At 36.6% G+C, this 22,348-nt stretch overlaps 3 protein-coding genes across 9 annotated transcripts in view; all 3 read right to left on the reverse strand.

The window, feature by feature from the left end:
* Positions 1–220: 220 nt before the first annotated feature.
* Positions 221–7,170, reverse strand: si:dkey-118j18.2 (uncharacterized). Of its 2 annotated transcripts, none has more exons than XM_023949958.2 (5): positions 6,795–7,170; positions 6,429–6,534; positions 5,609–5,768; positions 3,325–3,457; positions 221–1,366 (listed from the first exon to the last, which is right to left on the reverse strand). In XM_023949958.2, the coding sequence occupies exons 2-5, from the start codon at positions 6,446–6,448 to the stop codon at positions 1,146–1,148; spliced, it is 534 nt and encodes a 177-aa protein (XP_023805726.1). In that variant the 5' UTR covers positions 6,449–6,534; positions 6,795–7,170; the 3' UTR covers positions 221–1,145. The 2 variants fall into 2 exon arrangements, with proteins under 2 accessions (XP_023805726.1, XP_023805727.1); XM_023949959.2 differs by having other exon boundaries at positions 6,953–7,142.
* A 452-nt stretch (positions 7,171–7,622) lies between these two features.
* Positions 7,623–10,992, reverse strand: timm21 (translocase of inner mitochondrial membrane 21). The gene is made up of 7 exons (XM_023949957.2): positions 10,934–10,992; positions 10,520–10,824; positions 9,323–9,385; positions 9,094–9,191; positions 8,911–8,984; positions 8,337–8,442; positions 7,623–8,250 (listed from the first exon to the last, which is right to left on the reverse strand). The coding sequence occupies exons 2-7, from the start codon at positions 10,800–10,802 to the stop codon at positions 8,158–8,160; spliced, it is 717 nt and encodes a 238-aa protein (XP_023805725.1). The 5' UTR covers positions 10,803–10,824; positions 10,934–10,992; the 3' UTR covers positions 7,623–8,157.
* Positions 10,993–12,496: 1,504 nt separating this feature from the next.
* neto1l (neuropilin (NRP) and tolloid (TLL)-like 1, like) overlaps positions 12,497–22,348 on the reverse strand; it is a 70,425-nt gene continuing 60,573 nt past the window's right edge. For 4 of the 6 annotated variants that reach the window (XR_013652323.1, XR_013652320.1, XR_013652321.1 and 1 more), the window contains 4 exons: positions 20,025–20,652; positions 19,015–19,089; positions 13,211–13,262; positions 12,497–13,108 (listed from right to left, as the gene is read on the reverse strand). Coding sequence is in view for 1 of the 6 variants with exons in the window: in XM_078938765.1 (XP_078794891.1) it covers positions 19,029–19,089; positions 20,025–20,652 (689 nt within the window). In the remaining 5 variants the exon portion in view is untranslated. Of the gene's footprint in view, positions 13,109–13,210; positions 13,263–13,331; positions 15,526–19,014; positions 19,817–20,024; positions 20,653–22,348 lie in introns of those variants that run through there. The other 2 variants (XR_013652324.1, XM_078938765.1) reach the window with 2 other exon arrangements.

A 22,348-nucleotide genomic window follows, 5' to 3' on the forward strand; every position in this document is an offset into this window, starting at 1 on the left:
CTGCTACACGTTGTTTTTTACAACTAAACATGATCCAAACTTTAATGCTAAGGTTTTGTTGTAATAAGTTCCAATATTTCAAAAAGGTTTATGCATGAAATTCTTCAGCTTTCACACATTAGTAGAAAAACAAGGGAAAAATGGTTTTCTATCATTGTGGGGCTGAAACTTTGTTCCATAATCACATCCACGCATGACAAAAAGAATAAAGAAAAAAAGGCACCATAGTACATGGCTTTTATTTTCATAATGTTGACTGCTATAGTCGTTTCAAAGTGCTGGAAAATCTTGTCTGGTTTAGTCCGACAGAGGAGCGACAACCCAAGGCACTGGCCTGCATCGAGGAGCAAGTTCTCGTTTGGTCTTAGGCGGTTCCGCCACACATACTCAAATCCAAACAGGAGATTCATCATGGGGGGAAGGGGGGGGGGGGTTCTTACAGTTGAGAAAGCAAAAAAGCACAGTCATAACATTTTGAAGAGAAGTATGAACAAAACCATTTTTCAACGTGTGTGATCGTAACAGATTGTAACGTAAAAGATGTGGTCACTTTTTTGGTTGGACTGTACTTTGGGAAAACGTTGACAGCTTCAATTCATTTTTGTTTTGTAAATGTATATTTTACAGTTTCACTGTTTCACATTTCTATTCATACATTTCTATAGAGATGGAGTATTCTTTCATGAATTGTTCATTTGAATTCTGTAAATGAGGTTGTTTTCTAGCATCATCCTGCAGCCCTGAAGAGCAGAAACGAGGCATTTCTATGTACAAGGGAAGGCGTTGAGTCAACAATAGGACTTTGAATCACACTAAACCAAGTGAGTGTTTCAGCAGACACTCAGAAGTGGAATTGAGTCATTTCCTCTAGTGCGATGGCCGTATAGGGTCAAAAGTTTCGATCCTTCCTGGAGGCGTGGTTTGGAGCGAGGCACATGGGCATCTTCGTGTCATCAGTTCAGCACAGTTTAGTACAAGGTAAAAAAGAATCAGTGAAGACAAACACAGATAGAAAAGCAAACATCCACCCGATCAGGAGAGAAGAGGCTCTCTCAGGCTAGGAGAGGTTAGGCTGGATGCATCACTGAGGTTGGATGCAAGAAGGCAGTGGATGGAAACAAAGGCAGAGCGGCATCAGCGAGCGTTTAGCTGGACCGGTCCTCCAGCCGAGACTCGCCGGGGCCTAGAGGACCGTCCTGTTGAACAACCACAGCTGGAGGATTCAACGTGTACGGAGGCGGGGCTTCACTGTTGCCTATGGAGTTCTGCTGCTCAGAGATGAGAAGAGTGTTTTGGGAGGGATGAGAGGCGTCCGCCTCGTCGCCCCGGGCGCACTCGCTGTAGGGAGGCGGCTTCAGATCATCCTCTGTAAGAAAAACAGAGAACAACAAAACCTTTTATAAGCTTTTAGTTAAATAAAGACTTCCTGCTGCAACTACTGATGGAACTATTTGTCATAAAGACAAATATTTAAAATGGGAATGATTAAACTGCACCAAACTTTGTTTAAACACCCTAAAGTTTATTAAAAAGGGTCAGAAATCTCTGCTTCAGCGTTGGGACGTTCTTACATGTCAGGCTGAAGGGGATTTACAAATTATGTGGGAGGAGGATTTGCAGAACTTGAACCACACGTCTAACGTCACAGATAATTTTTTTCCTTTTTACACACTAAAGAAATTACTTTTGGGGATGACTTTAGAATAGAAAACAGCCCACGGTGTTGGTGGTCGGAAAACCAACCATCGGATGTGACTCTGCGATGGAAAATGTGGCTCCACATCATGACATTAGTGTTGGATTTCCATTTACTAAAGAGGCTCAACTTAAAGGCCCTGGGCTGAAAGTGAAAGCTTGTTAGATCGAGTCGTCTTTAACGATGACATGAAAACCTGAACCAGTCAAGAATGTGTGGCTACTTGTTGAACTCTGAATTTTAAAATGCAACATTAGAAGGAGACGAATTACAAAGGAAACATGATGACAGAGGCTTTGTCAACCTACAAAAACAAAAAGAATAGGCAACATTTTTCCATGAACACCTTTTTGCTTTTAGTCAATTTAAAATAACAAAGAACAATCATTTGGGTTTCCATAAGAGTTTTCCACTGAATCTGATTGTATATGAGAACTAAAACAATGAAAACAGTTCAGCAGAGAAGAGTTTTTCAAGTTGGAATATTGGAAAAAAAAAGTTTTTTGCTTAGCATATACATTATTAAATTGTGTTATAACTCTAGGATAGATTACTAATTAATCCGATATGTACGATAAAACAGGACTTTCTAAGCTGAGTTCGTTTTTAGTCTGTTCCTATAAACCCAACGCTGTTCCACTTCTGAGAAATTTTAAAACCTCAGTGACCACAGTTAGGAGAAAAATGAAGAAACAGTCATAATGTTCCCATCGTTGACTGACCTTCATTTTGAAGTCATTCAAGCTATGAAGAATACATAGAACCAAAAGTTCACACATCGTCTGGATGATTTTTACACAAACACACAAAAGGCTGATTTCAGTGATTAGACATCGTTTTATCCTTTTAAAGACCCACTTTGATGAAAATCCTATCTTTGGTGTTTGGTAAACATTAAAAGTGGCTTTTTTCTGATGATAGAGGACATATATTTAAAGAAAATTAAGCTTAAAATTGCATAGAATTGTATTTTTTTGTTCAAAACTTTATGAAGCTCCCTGCTCTGCTGAATTCTGATGCATCCACTTGTAGACACATGGATCCGTGAACGTCTTTGTTTTCCTCGTCTGAGCTGACATCTGGCACAATGCTAATGTTAGGTTGGGGTTGTGAGGGGCTGTAAGCTAGAGAGTGTAAACGGTCGGATGACAGGAAGTGGGGGCGGGCTTGCTCCGTGCCAACAGTCACACCCACAACTCAAGTGAATTTCTAATGAACTCCTGCTGCTCTGAAGAAACTAGGTCCTAGAAGACATGTTTTTTTTAGAAATTTTGGCTAAAAACGACATAGTCATGATTAAAAGACCACTGGGAATGCTTTGACAATAGATGAAAAGATAATTGGAGTGGGACTTTCAAAGTCTTCATAAGTCCTTGCTGCCTCAGCCAGATGTTCTTCAAACATCCCACAGTTCAAACTACACAAGAACTGTAAAATGGTATATTCCACCTTCCACACAGCCACTCTGCCCCTTTGAACCTTCCACTAATCCTGTCACTGTAGCCAGCATGATGCTCTGACTTCGATTAGCCGATTTATCTCAGTATGAAGCCGAAATTTCTAACAGATTAACTGCATCTGAATCAACCACAAGACAAGAATGATGTGTGATTCAAAGTTCACAGTACCTCCAGACACTGCCTCATATGGGGGCGGCATGTCGATGTGGGAGAAGGAAGTGGCTTGTGGCCCCGTTGTGGATGGTTCCTCTATCGACAGATCGTCCTGCACAACGTACCAACTGGGCCAGACAGATGTTTGCTGCAGGGGACAGAAACAGAGTAAATGGTGCAAACAAAGCAGAAGTGCACTGCAAAGACATATGCCGACATGCAACATTAGATTACCATCAGGCCTGGTTTACACAGTTAACAAATGAAAGAACCAAATAACCCTTCGATTTAGACGCACATTGACTAAAAACAAATAAATGTTTCAGGTATTCAGACACCTCAGAGATGTAAAAACAAAAAAAGGGAAATGATTTCTACTTCAGCTGTTGAGCAGTCTTTGCTTTACATTTCTAGCAACACATTGGTAAGACAGGAAACAAAGCTAATAAAAATGCATATTAGAAAATGTCCTTCCTGTAATCGGGCTTTTTGCGTCAAAGAAACAGATATGATGCTGCACAGTGGCAAGCTCCAGCTAAGTGCTACAAGACTAAATCTAAGACAAACATTCAGCGTCTCAAGACTGTTGCTAAATCAAACAGAATCACTCATCCATGCCTCAAGTTCACTCCAAACAACAGTTGCAGCACTCACAACTTTTTTTGTGTAGTTCTACCCCTGTAACCAGTGCAATTAAAAACAAACACGCAAGAAACGGTCACTTGCATCCACTTTTCAAACTTCTTACTTATCTGTGTTTTCTTCTTTAAAGTGAACCAACACTGAATTCTTAAAAGGGATTCAACATGAAATATCATAAGAAATGTCCCATCATGCATCACAGGTCTTTAATAGACAGAAAACCAAACAAAGGTATTGAGCTGGAATAAGCACAGAGCAGAAAATTAAAAAAGGATTTTATGTAAGTACAAAAATAAAGTCATATGAAAACATGTACCAGATCTGAGCTCTGTGGGAGCGTCTGCATCCAATCACTAAACATCAAGGCATAAAGCAGAAAAATTTGAACTGAACTCTTATTTATTCATTTACATCATTGACATTCTGAGAGGAGGACAGGAATCACGAGGATCCAAAAAAGAAAGAGAAGAAACTAAATTATAATGACAATAAAAGGTCAAATAGGAGGAGTTCTGATAAACAGAGGAAAATGTGCATCAACAAATGGGAATATCGTTATGCAGTTCGATAAAACAGAAAAGACTGCATTTTTCTGGACAAACTGCAAATGTTCGAAGGAATGTGGAGTGACGCAGGGACAAAATGTCCAGAACAGCGACGTTTCCAGGATTTTTTCCCGTCAGAAATGAGGCATCGTTTCCCAGATCACAAATATCCTAAAAATAGCTAAAAATATTATTACAGGGCTTTCTAATGCAAAAAAAAAAAAAAAAAACAGGATAATAAAAAGGAAGCTGAAACGTTGAGCTGCAGAAACGCAATCTGCTATGACTGGATATAATGGAGAGGTTTAGAAATGTGATGAAACCCAAAAAAATTTGAAGTTTTCAAAACTTTTTGATCAAGTTCTCAGATTTTTTTTTGGAGGTGGGGGGTTAAAGGAGGTTTTAGAAAAATGCTTTGAGAGGACTTTGAGGGGAAAAAAGAGCTCCTCTGTCCCTGAGGAGGAGACACCAAATGATTCCAAATAGAGCTGGTTTAAACCGCTAACCAGAAAACATCAGCAGGAACAAACTAGCCTTCAGAGATTGTTTGACACGGACAGTCCAACAGTGGACTTCTCCAGCGCATGTACAAAAGCTGGTGATGCAAAACGCAACTTAGACAAGTCAAACACACAGTATTAAGTCACTGACTTTCACACATATTTATAAAATATCATTTAACACAAAAGTATCAATAGCTCGTTGTACTGCTCTCTATTGTTAGAGTGACAAAGCATTTCCTAACTGAATTCCAATCCAGGAGTCAAATTATTAAGAATAAAAGTCATCCTTAGTCTTACGAAGAAAAGAGTATCAAGAGTCAATAACTGAAACCCACAAGCAGACTGCAGACAGCATAAGCACTTCCTCTAATGTCAGCTGAGACCTACTTAGACATATCTACATGACATTTAGACTCTGAACTGCATGGTAGCTTCTTCTCCAACAGTTTCCGTTTCCACACACATCAGAAAAGGTCTACAGACTTTCCTAACCAAGCTAAATAACAATCTAAATCTGCGGGGGCTGAGACACACTTCAACGCATGACAACAGAGTTATTCATTTCAGGCTGTGGAGGCTTCAGACCCAAATGTGGAGTTTTGCACTTACACTCTGTCTCTCACACATCTGATGAAGATAGGCCCTTCCTCCGACAATGACTATCTGGGCATTGCGCGTGTTGCTCAGGTATGCCGCCAGCTGCCGCTGTCTTGACCGGTACCAGCACACGTAGAAGAATATCTTAACAATGATGAATATGATGACAACTCTGTAGAGGGAAAGAGACAAGAACTTCAGTTTTTATATGCTGAAAAAGAAAATGGTGCAAGTGGGATGGAAATCTTTCGGACATTTTGAAGAAGGTCAAGGAAAATGAAATCTGGGGCTAAAATGAGATGGAAATAATAAATAAATTTAAAAAAGAGAATTTTCCCAGGAGTCCAAAAGAATCTCAATGTTGCCCACTTCCTGCCTCAAAAAGCAAACTCTTCTCTGTGACATTTAGTGTTTACACAGGCCTACCAAGCCATGCCCCTTTGAGGTGGGAAATGTCAAAGCATTTCTGGAAAAAAAGAACAGTTTCAAAATCAAATTCCATCCAAGACTATTTGATATAATTACAGCAGTCTCATATGATAATCACATAAGTGCTCCTCCAGACAAAGCTGACTGCCATCCAGTATTATTACAACACACAATAGCTGAGGCTTGGATGCCTTGACACTGTCATTAAAATTACAAAGGTACATCAGTTATAATTATCAAATCAATAAAAAAATCATAATATACTTCAAAAATATATTCTTTAGGATGGAGGACGATATTTTAATTTAATAACTACCTCACCTGCAGCGGTTTAGCACTCATCTGTTGACATAAAAGTATATCCATGGTAAGGTGTAATTATAAAACCATAAACTTTACTCACATGTACCAGTACAGCTCCATGTTCTTCTTCAGGTGTTTATCTCAGAGAGGAGAATGTCATAACTGGAGAATAACGTGCCGAGTCCTGTCCGAACATCCAACTCAGTCTTTCCGGGGAAACAAGAAAGAAAAAAAAAGAAAAGTATATTTTAGAAAATATACTTTTTTTTTCTTTTTCTACACTATAACCTGTGTTTTTATAAGCTATATATGGGGTGCAGCAGAATACATATACATTTTTTGTGACTCGTTTTGTTTTCAAATTGTTTAGCAAAACTTAAGCACCAGTTATATTAGTGTTCATATATTTTTAATTATCATATTTGTATCTAAACAAGCATAGAAATGAACAATGATGTGAACTTACTAGTAACGGCGTCTTAAACTTCTGAGTTATCATAAAAAATGAGCCATTCGTTTTCACTTCGCCGTTAATGTGCAGATTAATAATCCCGAGGAGCCGATATGGCTGCTAATGTGGCTAAAACGTAGCAGGCCGAGGCAGAGAAGACTTTTATCACTCACCGCGGGGCTAAAACAGCGACCAGAACCGAACTATTTTAAAACCATGGCTGCTATTTTTTGAATACTAAAATCTATTTTTCAAGCGTGCGACAAGTTAACGAGGAGCTAACAACTTCACGCGCACGGCAGACTTGAAGCTAGCCGACTAACGAAGCTATGTGGTGCGTTTACAGCTGCCTTTCGCTTTGTCAGAGGGCGGTGTTCGTGAGACCTCGTGTGTGGAGGGGGAAAAACAATCGACTTTTACTCAAGATGGTTCTATTAGTAAAAAAAATACATTTAGGTGTCTGTGATATTTACATTCACCATGGATCACAATTTAACATTGGGTTCACGTAGAAAGCTAGAAAACGGTGTAACAACCCGTTTTTCAGCGACTCCTTAGTAGTTTGTAGTATTTCCAACAGTCCGCGAAGGCAGCACAAGCCTTCAATCTGTCAACATGGTGAGCACGGGTTAACTTGAAAAACAAATAATAATAGTTAAAATAAAGTTATTAAAACATTTTTTTAATTGAAAGTCATAATAATAATTACAAATGCTAAATTTGAAAGAGGGTGTGTTAAAAAGGAGATTCGTGTGAAAAAAAAACTCTTTTGGGGGTGTCAAAAGCTGTAGCAATGGGGACATATTTGTTAAAATTGACTAAGTAAAAAAAAAAAAAAAAAGATTTGTTAGACATTTTTCTGCAAGTTTTTATTTAAAATTCAGTGTAAATCATGTTAATAGGTTATTTAATTAAATTAGGGTTGCTACACATTTTACTAGATTTTCAAAATACTAAATTCTGCAGCTCCATCTGGTGATTCTTTTTTATTCACATTTTTACATGTAAAACAACAAAAAAGGATAAAGTAAGTTTGAATGGAGTAAAACATCCCCTACATTTAAAAGCAAAATTTGATCAAATTCATGTTTTATAGCATATTAGTTCTGTAGAATGTGATCATTTGTAAAAGCATACATTTATCTTCAAAAAAATATCTCTGTATGTTCTATTTACAAATTACTATTGTATTTTCATTAACACTGCGATAGAGAAGCTTTCTACCAAATGCTGAGAAATAATTTTATTAACCAATCCATTTCTTAAAATTTCACAATAATATATTCAGGAAAAAGCCATTTATTTAGTTCACAGACATGAAACCCTGCTTTACAAGTGCAAACGTCTTGACTTGTCCCCTGAGTGTCAGAAAAGCTCCTCATCTGTTGTCCTCCACAACAATAGTCCGTCTCGGGTAGGTATCTATTTCTACAAATACATAACGGAATTCATACTTTCCAGTTTCAAGATTCTGCAAAACAACAAGGATACCATTATCTCAACTGATCAAAAAATCCACACAAGAAACAACAGGTTTCCATTTAAATAAAGACTTACCTCTTTAGACTCTGAATGCACCGTCCCTTTCAGGCCCGGCTCCGATCCCTCAATGTAAAACTTTAGTCTCATGTGCTTAAGTCCATCCTTTACATACTCCACGTGACTGAAGTGGAAATATGAGAATAAGGAATAAAAAAACTCCAACAATAACATATATATGTAATAACCTTAACATTTTGTAACTCCATTCTTCCAGAGCTCCAGATTCTCAGATGCTTACAATAAATCAGCACGAATACCACGTTAGCTCTTCAAAAGACAATAAAAACTTTTATGTTTCATAGCTGTGGGGTCTGAAACTAAATTCTCCTTCATGACAAGTTTTGCATAAACGTTGAAGGAAATTCAATGCTGCTGAAAATATGATTTATAGCTGATGTTCACAGGTTGTGATTCTGAAAGGAAGTCCTTCAAATCCTGCAAAAGCATTTCCTCTAAAACTAAAGGCAGCTGCTTGTTATGCCAAGTTTGATCAGATTTACTGTATTCTATACCATGAATCAATGAATGCTAAAGCAACATTTTGCAAGTAAGAAAAAGTTCAATAAGATAAGATAAAGTGTCAACACACCTGACTTGCTGCCTTCTCCCTCGGCGGGTGGTCTCACCGTAACATTTAATTGGTTCTCCAAATGCCCCAATAACCTGCAATTGATTATGTATTTCTTACTTTTATTTTGGAAAAACAATGATTTCTAGCCATTTCAACAGTAAAAAAATATTGATAGGAGACGCCGTCTGGCTTGATTTTTACCTCTGGGTGCGACCTGACTTTGTCAAAGGCTCTGCTGTAGACTTTATTTGGGCTGGTAGAGGAAAACAGCTCTTGGAACACCACATATAACAGCCCCCCTGACCAACACAGCAGAAAACTGCAGCTGATTATTTAGGTTGTGTGTTCTGGGACCAAATAAATAAATATATAAACAAGCAATGTGGGATTGTTGTGTAGCCATTCCTTGGACTCGTGCAGTTCAATTCACCTGTTACTCCAAGCCCGATGAGGACCACGATCAGGTAGGTGAAGTCTCTCCCAGCATCTTTGACTGAAAGACAAACAGAGCAGAGGCTCTTGAGTGGCCAATGCATAGTGGAAGAGTTTAGATTTATAAGCAAAATTTAACCCAGAGTGAAAATATTCCAGGTTTGATATAAAAGGAAACTGTGTGTCTGTGCAGACGGGTAGCTCTATTAGACTGCGGCTATAAGAGATGACAAGAGGAGGAGGAACTCATCAACATAACGTTAGGTCTGGCCCTCTAGTATGCCCCGAGGTATTATGATGACAAGTCCTAAAGATCTTTAGTTAGTTAGTTTCTGCAGAGCAGCAGTAGTTCAATAGAAATTGACCACTGTGCTGTTGGCGTGGAGCAAGCCTGCTCCACTTCCCATCACCAACCTATTACCCGCTCCCCCTCACACCCCCAACCTAACGTTACCAGAGTTAGTAATTACTTCATTACTTTAAAAATAATGACATAAAAATAGAATAAAGGAGCAAATTCTTGGTCTGGAATATATATATTCCAATGCTGGAATAAATGCAAAATGAAATATATCCATTGATTTGATGAATTAATGCAGAATTTATCTTCAAGATTAATTTGGATTTTCTTTTCTTTTTTCAATAAACCTTGTTCAATTGGATTTGGCATTGCTTATTTCAAGCAACCAAAGCAAAAACAATGCTGAAAACTACACAATCAACATCCATACAAACTAAGATGTATCAAACATAGAATATTTAGTCATTTAATTAAAGATGGCTTGAAAGGGAGTGGAAGGAAGCAAACTTATCAAACTTAACATTTTCTTTACATGAAGTATCCGGTTCATAACTTCTAAGCGGATATTTATACCTTACCAACACAGTTTCAGGTCATTAAGAATCTTTAGGTATCAATAAATCACATGAAAAAGATGAAGTACATAAAGTGAGTGAATGAGGTATAGACTAAAGAGGGCCCAGAACAGAAACCTGAGGAACACCACAGGAAAGGGAGTAGGAGTTATTACTTGCCAAGAAACTTTGAAAGCAGCTTTGGTTGTAAGAAAACAAAATGGGCGGTCCTAAAACAAGATTTTTAGTTTTTTCTAAATAAAATAGTAGCTTTAAACCCCATTTAAAGAGACAAGACAGTAAATATGCGTTTAGTTGCACAAATCTGAAATGGGCATACCTTTCTGAGCAGAGGACACTTTAGGACTCTGGTAGGCAGAAACAGACCTGTGCTTCTCCTCCTTGTTTCTGAGGATAACGTGAACAGAAAAGCGTCTTCGTGTTTGACAGAGACAGCTCAGGGCGGACACAGGAGCCTCTGACCCACGGACGGACAGGCCGGGGATGACCGCTCCTGCTCTGCGTGTGAACAACAGCACGCCAGCCTGCTGCACGGGGAGAAATGTTTTCCCGGAGCTCCGCACACTTTGTTGCACGGCTTTTAAAATGTGCGTGAAAGACATTATTTTATCCGACGGACAATATCTGAAAAAAAGAAAAGAAAACAGCAGCTCATCTACTGAAAATAAGAATCAAATAACAGCGGTCTTTCATGGTAACATGGAATTGCAATGCTGGAAACCGCCATTCAGACCTCTGATTCACTGACCTGCTGGGTCGATCAGACGTCGAGGATTTTCTAAAGATGGCTACTGCCCCCTTCTGTCCCGGATGTCAAACTGCAGCCTTATTTGTGGTCTGGGGCTTTTTTGACCTTACGTCGTATTTCGCTTTATTGATTTATCTTCAAATCGGTTTTTGCGGCAATGCTTGATTTCCATCCTCTTTTTAAAAACCCACACTTCGTTTTACTGATTTTGTTTTCATTATACTGCACAATAACTCCACAATGAAGTTGAAACTGTCCAAAAAAGTCAATTCTGAGTGATAAATGTGGTCTTTTTTCTGCTAAAGATTCAAGATTCAAGAATTCTTGAAAAAAGACCACATTTTTTAGCAGAAAAAATGTGGTCTTTTTTCTGCTAAAACAATGATTAAAAAATTGAGATCAAACAGTTTTTATGTTTTATAACAAAGGTAAAACGTGTTGAGACAAAACAAAGTTATAAATCCAAAAAAACAAAACATGCAACAATTTAGACATACTTAATTAGAAGCAGAGTTTTTTCAACATAAAAATAATTCACTTAAGGTTTCAAACTTATTGACTTGGTACTTAGGATTATGTAAATACTTTAAATAGACCCTTAATTAATACAAGTTTTTTTTTTAATTACAGGTATAATTTATTTTAAAAGGATCCTTTCATGTTGATAAAAAATGAAAGGAAAACAAATTACTGCTCACTACAGCATTACTGGCTAAGGACTTAAATGCACAGCAGACATGAATATGTATTTGCTGAATGGCTGTTTGAGTCAGCACTCCCACAAATTTCAGAAACATCTGATAAATGCATATATTTTCTTTCCTATTTCAATTAAAGTTGCACTTTCCTGAAAGCAAATCCACATGATTGAGATTTTATAACAATGTTATTTAGTGTCTTTGTGATTATCAATTACATTTTTGGGGCTGCTTGAAGTTGATTTATTCCGAAACAATATTCCTGTCTGTTTTTATTCAAATTTTTGTTCAAAATAAGTTTAAAATGTTTGAAAACGTATCTTTAATGTGTTCACTAAATGTTTATCCTGTTCGGCCCACAACCTGGACCCCTGTGCAATTGAGTTTGACACCCTTGTAATACGAGTATATAAAATTCTTACATTTGTGTTGATTTTTGTGTTAATTAAAAATAGGGAACACAAAACGATGTGGTCAATGTGGGTGTGGGGGGGGTTGTAAGTCAGTGTAGAACTGCCACTGAACAAAATATTTCCATTGTCACACCAGCTTCCTTCTTCCTCAGGGGATTGGTCAAATACAAAACTGGTCAATTTGTAATATAATCTATAATAAAGCAAGAATAAATAAATAACAAACACAGATTTTGTTTTAATTTTCTGGCTACTCTTGTTGGGGATCACCACAAAATCCTCCCACGTCGTTTGGCTTCAGTTTTACAGCGGATGGCGTCTTGGACTCAACCCTCTGCCTTTACCCAGACTCGGGACGGGTTTGTGGAAATGCTGAAGAGTGGCCCCATGTTGTCGCATTTGAAACTCAAATAAGAGAAAAACGTTGCCACACAATAAAAGCGGTAAATATTAGTTTATTTAAAAGATTCAGTCCAGCATTTTCCCAATATGTTATCAAATAAATGTCCAAACTGAGTTTTAAAAAATCCTCTGCATCACAAACATTCAGAATAAACTGTTAGTAAAATGCAAAAAAAATAAATAATAAACTAAAAATTAGTTGATCCAATAATTAAAAGCTGTAACATTACCTTTAACTTTTCTAATGACCAGTTTATATAAAACAACACAAGTTTCTATCGTGAAGACATCACGTCAACATAAAAAAATAAAAGCTTTTGTATTTTGACAGATACTTAAAAACAGTTTTCAAACCTGTAAAGATTTTTTTAAGTCTCTTCAAACAAATTTACATTAAAGGTACTGTGTTCTCCCCCAAAAAAGTTAAATTTTCTGAAAGTTGTCTATTTCAAATGATACTTCAAGGTTCTTCCACTCTAGAAAAATCCATATCTTCCATCCAAAGCAAATGCAAACTTTCTGCTAATTGTTTTCCCTCATCTCTGCAATCTACAAGTTACTACGGAAAAAAGTCCTTTAAAGAGGAGTGTGGGAGGGAAACCGATACGTCGCTGTGAAATGTGTCCGGATGCAGAGGAATGGTGCATCTGCAGAAAAAGAACAGCATCGTTAGTGCAGGCCTTCTCCTTGTCCTGCATCTTTGTCCACCGCTGCCCCAGCTGCTTCTGACTGAATTGACCTGGACTTACTTAATTAGTGACGTCTCCGCCTCCGTCTCTGAGCTGGTAGATGAGTTTGCGACTTTGCGTGTGCGCGTTTGTGTGTGTTTGAGAGGGAAGAAACAGACAGAAAAAAATCGATAAGTGCATGTGCAGCTCTGCACAGGTTTCCTTCTGGATTTATTTCTGTGAGAGGTGAACTGTCCAGCAGTGACAGACACAAAGTTAAAGCGATGTGTGCAGAAACAGAAAAAAACCCAACAGTTTATTTAGTAACCACAGAGATGACTGCACATGGATCAGAGGAAACAGTGGATGATGCGTGTTTTTGTGACACTAAAGACACACGTACAGGCGTGTACATGATGAATGCAATTCAAATTATTACAAAAAAGAAATAAAACACATTTAGACACGAGAAAACTCACAAGCACAAGTGTGTTAATGTGTCAAAGAACTGCACTGGCAAAATAAATCCAGAAACATCCTGTTTGGAAAAATGTTTGCATCAATTTCTGACTAAATATTATCTGATCTTTATCCAGTACTAATAAACAAAGAAACCTAAATTATTACAACTAATTAAGAATTTTAGGTATTTTTTGAATAATTTCTCACAGTCCAAGGTAGATAAAATAAAATAAAAACCTCTTCTCAACTGCTTCCCAAAGGCCACATGCAGAAAAGAGTCTTAATATGGAGGCCTTTAAGCTCTAAGTTGGTATTTCTGACTAAATGCGCTACTTTTTTAATTTTTATAAAGGAATTAGCCAAAAAAACTTCAAGATTTGGAAATGGATGAGAAAAAATACACATTTTTTCAAGGAATAAAGGCACTGCACATGAAACTCGCAACCCTCACAGTCGGCTTCCAAACACCTTTCAGCCAATCGGAGAATACGGAACTTTAAATATAAAAATACTATGTTAGTATTTGGACAAAACTTATGACTTTCAGGAGATGCAAATGCAACAAACTGTGATGCAAATCAGACAAGGAAGTTGTTAAAATGATAAAAACAAACCACATTCTTGATGTGAACTCACACATGGAGCAGGATGACTTTAAAAAAAATCTTCCAACAAAGATTTTTCAAAATTATTAATCTTATTGAACATGTGCAGCAGTTTTGCAAAGATGCATAATAGAGCATATTCAGATAAAATATTATTTCTTACCTATACAGTTTATTTTTATGGTCAGATCCCAAATTTAATGTAAAAAAAATCTTTGTAAATTCCATTACAACTTTTATCTATATTCCTTCATAATGTGAATTTTTATGAATTTATTTAGCGAAGGCTGCCTTTTTCCATGACACGTTGCAGGATTCAATAGCCGCTTTTGTCACTTTATTGTCTTTTTTGATAAGAAACAAATTACTTTTGTTCTTAACTAATGTTCCTCAGACAAGAACACACAGACAAATGTAGATCAGATCAGTAAATTCAAGAGAAAAAAAAGGATACAATTCATTTCTATTGTTTTATAAAGCACAGGTAAAATTAGCCCTGAAAGATCATATTTTTTAAAAACAATTCATTCTTTTGATACCTTTAGTATAAATGTGTTTCATTATAAAGACACGAAGCTCCTACATTAAAAGTGATGTTCTATTTTTATTTTTATTTTGTTTTAGTTACAAAATAAAAAAAAAACAAAGCCTATCTAAAAGTTAGTTGAAATGTTCAGAAAGAAATATTGTCAAATTAATTTAGGATATTTTAGGGGGCAATGTTGTGTAAAAAACTTAGTTGAACATGCAGCACACTCAAAGTACTTTGAGGGTTCTGAAGGGAATTATTAGTATTAGTAAGAATATTCTTAACCATTTTATCATGTAGATGCTTTTAGAAAAGAAGCATGCAGAAGCAATAGTCTTAAACTTTTTTTGGTAATCCCAGAAATCCCGAATTGGATGAAGTTAGTAATGAATTCCATTTGTTTCAAATTTTGACCCAATTTAAGGAACTCTAATCAGTTGTTTAAATCAGAATATTCAAGTCAATAATTCTAAATAAGTGAAACAAAGACGATAAGTCAAGTTAGGAGGGACTTATAACATAGACGAGTGTTTTGAACGACCTGAAGCTCAAATTGAATGATGTGAAAGTAAAAGTCCAGAGGAGGAAACAGCCTTTCACAGCAGCTGGGCTGATTCCATCTAGTCCTCAGTGTTCAGCTTTGCACATGAAATCCCCCCCCCAGTGTTCATTTCATCAGTGTCCTTCATCATCATCATCATCATCATCATCATCATGCTGGTGTAAATCTCTGCTCCGCTTTTTCACTTGTCAGAGAATTCCGCTCAAACTGCGCCAGGAGAACGCTATTCTCAAGAAGTCTACATGATGGAGACAATGCAACACAACGCAGAGCATCAGCAGACGCTTTGTTGACACGCCAACAGCAGACTGCTCTGTGGCCTGCAGACATGAAGCTGCACAGGTGAGCTGTCGTTGCGCCGATGGTTTTTTTTACCACATTAAATTAATTAAAAATAAAAACATTTTTATTGTTTTGTTGCAGCTTCATGAACACACTGTCACAGAGCATGCAGCACACAATCTTAACACAGGCAAAAACATTATGCATCACTATTAAAAACACATTTAAACATAATATACTAACTGAAAAACATGCAGATATATAGATTACTCCTGAACATAATAACTCTCAAAATATACAGAAAGTGTTATGGTGACGGACAAATGTGAGGACAACTTTGTTAAACATCCTCAAAGTTCTTTTCTATGCAGCCTGTACCCTGACATGGGTAAAAAAATTCAAATCAAATACTAATTTGTTCCCATGAAATAATTGTGATCTTTTACACACCTCCTATTGCCAAATAATTAGTTCATGCAGAAATACAGCCAGCTCATGCCTCATGAATTTAACGATATTTTCATATTTAATCGAGAAAATAACAAAAAGATCCCTTAGCTTGATGTTTGTTTTATTTCCCCCCTCTTGAACTAATATGGGACACAGAAGTAGCAACTGAAAGCAGATATTGTAGCAGGAGTGAAGTGGGAGAGACTGAATGATCTCGTGAACCCAGACATCAATACTTTTGTAGAGCTATTAAAAATAAATGAATCTGATCTCTAAACATCCACCGTGTTTTCCATGCATTGTAATGAGATATACAGACAGATGTGAACAAAGTATTGTTCACATCTGTGTTCCAGGTAGTTTATCCCATAAATGATTTAATGGAAACAGTGTAATTACACATTTTGCAGAGGGAAACTTGGCAAATCTAACAAAATAGATGAGAAAATTTGCTATATTTTCCACACCGAAAAGAGTCTAAACCTGACAAATGACTGCTTCCAGTTTATGCGGAAAAAAAAGTCTGCTTTTAGGGCTTTAAATACTTCGTCGTTCAAACTAATTCATATTTGGAGGAAATGATTTAATTATTTTTCCGTGGGAATGAAACACTATTGAGCGGGAAAAAATACAGTAGTTATTTAGTGGGAACAAAATACTTTTTTCATGGTAACGAAATTCCAATCCGTGGGAATGATTCAATTATTTACCCATGTCAATTCACAGGCTCTGTACTTTTTTTTTTTTAATAAACTTTCTTTAAAATCTTCCAATTTAAAGCTCACAGGATTTTTTTTAAAAGCTCATTGAAAGTACGGTAATTATTGTAATAGACTCATACATTCAGGGTAAATTTTACAACAGAAATTTTGTAAAACATTTTTACCAAAAAGTATATATTTAGTGTCTATCTATCTATCTATCTATCTATCTATCTATCTATCTATCTATCTATCTATCTATCTATCTATCTATCTATCTATCTATCTATCTATCTATCTATCTATCTATCTATCTATCTATCTATCTATCTATCTATCTATCTATCTATCTATCTATCTATCTATCTATCTATCTATCTATCTATCTATCTATCTATCTATATATATATATATAAAATAAAAGTATGTCATTTGTCTTCAAATAATCCGTCTATTTGAAGGAAAAGATGGATTATTTTAAATATGTTAAAGGTCAAATGTACACAAGTGGATTAGTTTGATCCTGAAAATGCAAAAAAAAAAAAAAAGAAGTGCTATTACAGTTTTTCTGTGTCGCTTTAGTACAATTCTCAGATCAGAATGAAATTCCCAAAACTGTTTGTTCAATCTTTACATCATGATGTCACTTGTGCACATCATATAAGCAGTTTCTCACTTCTTTGAACAAGTTGCAATTGCTTTGGTACATCCATGCAAATAATTATGTACAATTCTCTGCTCTTTGCTACATTATCAATTGTTTATGTCATGTTGATCAAAATGTATTATCTAGTTCACTGTGCAATAGTCTTACTCCTCAAAACACCTAGTCATTAGTTCATCGTATAAGTCATTAACTGCAAAATGGTTGACCAGGTTGTCATAATGTGACAAACATATTTCGCTGCTTTGCAAGAGAGGATATTCGCTGAGATGTGGATGAGAATTTGTGGCCTAACATACAGGAACGACAAGAGGTATAGGAAGACCACACCAATTCCTACTGCACTGCCTGTACTGTTGTACAGAATACTGTCATATCTTTTTTTCCCCTTTGTGTTACTGTTTGCAGTGGGTTTTTTCTATGTTGGTATGACATGGTCTGTACAACAAATTACAAAATGAACAATAAAAGTGTAAACGTGAATCTTGTCCAGTCTCTTGCAATCAAACAAAAAATGTGTAACTTACATTTTACAATAATTGTCATGAAAACTTTAGCCATAGTTTACATCAGAACCTCCCTCTAAAGTACACAGTTATATTGACAACATGACTAAGTAATTTGACTGTCTTGTTCGTAGACAATGACACAAGGACTTGACATTCTGATGGCACTGACATGTTCAATGACATAAAGACTTAGTTTTCAGAGATGAACTAAAGATTTTGAGCAAGTTACAGGCTTTTGCAAGAAATCCATAGTGTTTTGCTGTTTGTACAAATTGTTTTGAGAAATGCACACACGTATTTGCAAACTTCAATTCTGATCTGAGAATTGTACTAAAGCGAATGAGAAAAACTGTATTATCAGATTTGATGGCTAAATCAACCCTACTGGAAGTCTATTTTTTAAATTCATTTTATTATTTTATTTTGAAATTTGTGGTCAAAACTGAAAAAAACATAAAAAAACTAATGAGGAGTTATCTTTGGTTGAAAGGCATGAAAATTTTAAATCTTCAGTCCTCATTTTTGGAAAAAATATAAAGCACAGTGTACAGAACGTTTTTTTGGTTTATTTTCTAAAATAAGACATTTACAGTATCTATGCTTCTCGCTTTCAGTCCTACAATCCTGATTTGTGCTTTTACTAAAATACTGTACATAGTGAAGTGTGAGCATTGTTTTTAACTTCCAAAAAAATTCAAATTAAGTATTTTCCAAAGAAAGTTGTTCTCTACTTTCAAAGAATTCGAGAAGTTAATATGGACTAACTAGTTGTCCACCCAGAAAAACATAAAATATTAGAAACAAGGATGATTGGGAAACAAAAAATAAAAACTGGGACATGAAAGATCCAGAGTGAGACGGCCTATGCCTTCACATGAGGACAAACAGTCAACCTGAGCATCACAAAGACTTTATACACTGACAGGGCAAAATGGCTGCAGGCAAAAAGACAATTTTGGTGACAAATAATAAAGAAAAATTTAAAAGCACAAACAAAAGGAATAATATACAAAGTAAAAAGCTCAGGCAAAAGTCAAAAAATGATTGACATCAAAGCATATACTGTTAGGGAAACTGCACAACAAAAATAGAGATGTCGATTGTTAAATAAGGGTGCTTACCTTGAGATTGTCTCCTAGACCCTAGTTGTGTTGTACTCTGATTCATGTTTGCTCAAAGAGCCAATGAGGCAGAACCTGAAATGTCACGGCTCTTTCATTTAATCTCAAACTCCTCTTGCATAGAGATCAGAATGCATCATGTGCTACATAACAGCAAAACACTTCATTGAGTGCTCTGATAGTCTGTGAGAGCATTGCATGCAGCTTTTTAGTAAACAGTCAGGAAGGAGCATGTTGAAAGTGCATGCAGAAAACGTTGCATTTCTTAAAAAATAAATAAAATAAAACATACTCTGACATCTTCACACTGTATTTTCGTAAACATTTACAGTCAAGCAGTCAAGGTGCAAGTATTTTTGCTGTTAAATAATAGATGCCAAAATGTTGAGCTACTGGGATTTTGTAAAAAAATGTTTTAGTTTCACGGTTAAAAAGGTTTTCTTTTTCATGTTTTTAGAGTACAATTGTATTTTTATGAACTCAAACTTCATCTAATCATCCATGTTTAAGATGACAGGACGACCAAAGCCTATCCCAGCGGTCACCAGGCATGAGGCAGTAAATGGCATTCAAGAAAAGGTTCTGGTTTGGCTCTGAGAGGCACCAATTCAAGCCCTTGTGTGAATGGTCAAAAATTTATTTACTTTTGTCGGAATTTGCTTGACAATCTTCTTCTGACCTCAAGTGAAGACAAAAAAATGTTGGTGACATTTTCCATTCACGGGGGACTCTAGCTGGGCCGCTTGATATGTTCAAGCATGAGCATGCAAGAAAAGACATACTTATCTATGTCAATTTAGCCCTTTGTGAAAAAATGTCATGGTGGAAAAAAGGGGAAATAACCAAAAAGTTAATGTAGAAATTAATGTTGCAAATAAAAAAAAGAATCAAAGGAAAGTCAAGAACTTAAAAAAAAAGAGAGCAAAAATATTCCTTGCACATTTCAAACATCCCTAAGGTAAACTCTAGGTTTGCTGATCCTCCATCATCAGAAATCTATGGATACTGACCGCTGTACTGCCTTTTCGTGACGCGAGAGTCGGTGGCTGGTGGTAGGAACGTCTTCCAGGTCGTCGTCCAGGTCGCACCCAGTGTCCGCCGCCTCCTGTGAGTAGCTGTGCTTCATGACCAAGATGCTCCTGCGGTTCCCTGTGGTGGGCAGCAGGGGCCGGACGGCCATGGGCGGCTGCGGGAGGTCTGCCAGCAGAGTGGCAGCTGCGCTGTCCCGGACGCTCAAATTACTGCGGCTTCCTCGCCCGCTGAGCGACAGTTGGGATATGTGTGCGGAGCCGGGGTTGGAGGAGGAGCCACAGTGGTGGTCGTGAACGCAGCGTGAGGAGGCACTGCGGAGGGCGTGGTAGTTGTCAAAATCTTCAGCCAGGTCAACTAAGTCGGCTGACGCTGCTGTGGGAGTGGGAGCACTCCGTAAAGTGCACAACTCGTAGTGGGGCGGTTCAAAAACCTCCTGAAACATGGTGGGGTCAAAGTCCTCACGCCGCAAGACATACTTCTTTCGTGGCTGCTTTATCTGGACAATGACAGAGACGATGAGGAGGATGAAGACAATGCAACACGTTACCCCAATTATGGCCCCGTTTGTGGTGTTCAGGTTGTCCAGGAATTTGGTGTTTCTTTTTTCTGTGAAGAAGAAAAAAACAGATGTGTTCTGGTTATTATTTATGTCTAAAAACTGTATTTGACATTATTGTGCATTAGTAAATTAACCCTTTTGTTTTGCTTCCTCTTTTATGCTAGTAAACCTAATTCATACACATGTTGCTGCCTTTAAAGTCAATGGGATTACAGTCTCATTAATGACACAGAAACCCTTATAGTTTAGTAAATTACTGGTAAATATAAAATGAGCTGTCTATGTAAATGTGGTTTAATGGTTTAATGTCCCTTCTTCTCTTTCAATAATGGTCCACTGACAGGAGCATCTGCTCCCTAGTATGTTTGGTTTTAGGTGTCACAATAGTAAAGTTCCAAGAAAAAAAAAGAATAAAAACACATGACAAGCTTTGAACCAACAGACAAATTTGAAAGTGTAAACTGTAAACTGTGTAAAACCTGTATGATAAATGTATCAAAAATATTCAAAATTAGGAACCTAAAAGGTTTTTACAGTTTTTCTGTGTCGCTTTAGTACAATTCTCAGATCAGAATGAAATTCCCAAAACTATTTGTTCAATCTTCACATCATGATGTCACTTGTGCACATCATATAAGCAGTTTCTCCCTTCCTTGAACAAGTTGCAATTGCTTTGGTACATCCATGCAAATGATTATGTACAATTCTCTGCTCTTTGCTACATGATCAATTGTTTATGTCATGTTGATCAAAATGTATTATCTAGTTCACTGTGCAATAGTCTTACTCCTCAAAACACCTAGTCATTAGTTCATCGTATAAGTCGTTAATGGCAAAATGGTTGACCAAGTTGTCATAATGTGACAAACATATTTTGCTGCATTGCAAGAGAGGATATTCGCTGTGATGTGGATGAGAATTTGTGGCCTAACATACAGGAACGACAAGAGGTGTAGGAAGACCACACCAATTCCTACTGCACTGCCTGTACTGTTGTACAGAATACTGTCCTATCTTTTTTCCCCTTTGTGTTACTGTTTGCAGTGTTTTTTTTTCTATGTTGGCATGACATGGTCTGTCAACAAATTACAATATGAACAATAAAAGTGTAAATGTGAATCTTGTCCAGCCTCTTGCAATCAAACAAAAAAGGTGTAACTTACATTTTACAATAATTGTCATCAAAACTTTAGCCATAGTTTACATCAGAACCTCCCTCTAAAGTACACAGTTATTTTGACAACATGACTAAGTAATTTGACTGTCTTGTTCGTAGACAATGACACAAGGACTTGACATTCTGATGGCACTGACATGTTCAATGACATAAAGACTTAGTTTTCAGAGATGAACTAAAGATTTTGAGCAAGTTACAGGCTTTTGCAAGAAATCCATAGTGTTTTGCTGTTTGTACAAATTGTTTTGAGAAATGCGCACACGTATTTGCAAACTTCAATTCTGATCTGAGAATTGTACTAAAGCGACTGAGAAAAACTGTAATTGAGAAGATGGTTATTTCAAAACTTAAACAAAGTTTTTTTTCCATTTACGTGTTCTATATTTTTAACTTTATACAGCTTAAATCATTTTATTAAGGTGTAAGTGACAAAGATCCAAATATTTTTATCTGTTGTATCCATACATCTGCTAATAATGGTACTGATTTTATATAAAGAACTAAAGAAGTGTTTTTTTTTTCATTTAAATTTTTGTGGGGTACCTAAAACAAACTATGAAATATTT

This window comes from Oryzias latipes, chromosome 20 (genome assembly GCF_053564925.1).
Source record: "Oryzias latipes strain Hd-rR chromosome 20, Olatipes_Hd-rR_3.1".
Lineage (NCBI taxonomy): Eukaryota > Metazoa > Chordata > Actinopteri > Beloniformes > Adrianichthyidae > Oryzias > Oryzias latipes.

What these genes read in the sequence shown, in the direction of transcription:
- si:dkey-118j18.2 (XM_023949958.2), bottom strand. Translation starts at nt 6,448, where the DNA reads ATGGAGCTGTACTGGTACAT. An exon ending in ATGGAGCTGTACTGGTACAT is followed by an intron (nt 5,769 to 6,428) that starts GTGAGTAAAGTT and finishes TTCCCTCTACAG; the next exon opens with AGTTGTCATCATATTCATCA. An exon ending in AGATGTGTGAGAGACAGAGT is followed by an intron (nt 3,458 to 5,608) that starts GTAAGTGCAAAA and finishes TGTCCCCTGCAG; the next exon opens with CAAACATCTGTCTGGCCCAG.
- timm21 (XM_023949957.2), bottom strand. Translation starts at nt 10,802, where the DNA reads ATGTCTTTCACGCACATTTTAAAAGCCGTGCAACAAAGTGTGCGGAGC. An exon ending in AAGTCAGGTCGCACCCAGAG is followed by an intron (nt 8,985 to 9,093) that starts GTAAAAATCAAG and finishes AATCAATTGCAG; the next exon opens with GTTATTGGGGCATTTGGAGA. An exon ending in GGGAGAAGGCAGCAAGTCAG is followed by an intron (nt 8,443 to 8,910) that starts GTGTGTTGACAC and finishes TTTCCACTTCAG; the next exon opens with TCACGTGGAGTATGTAAAGG.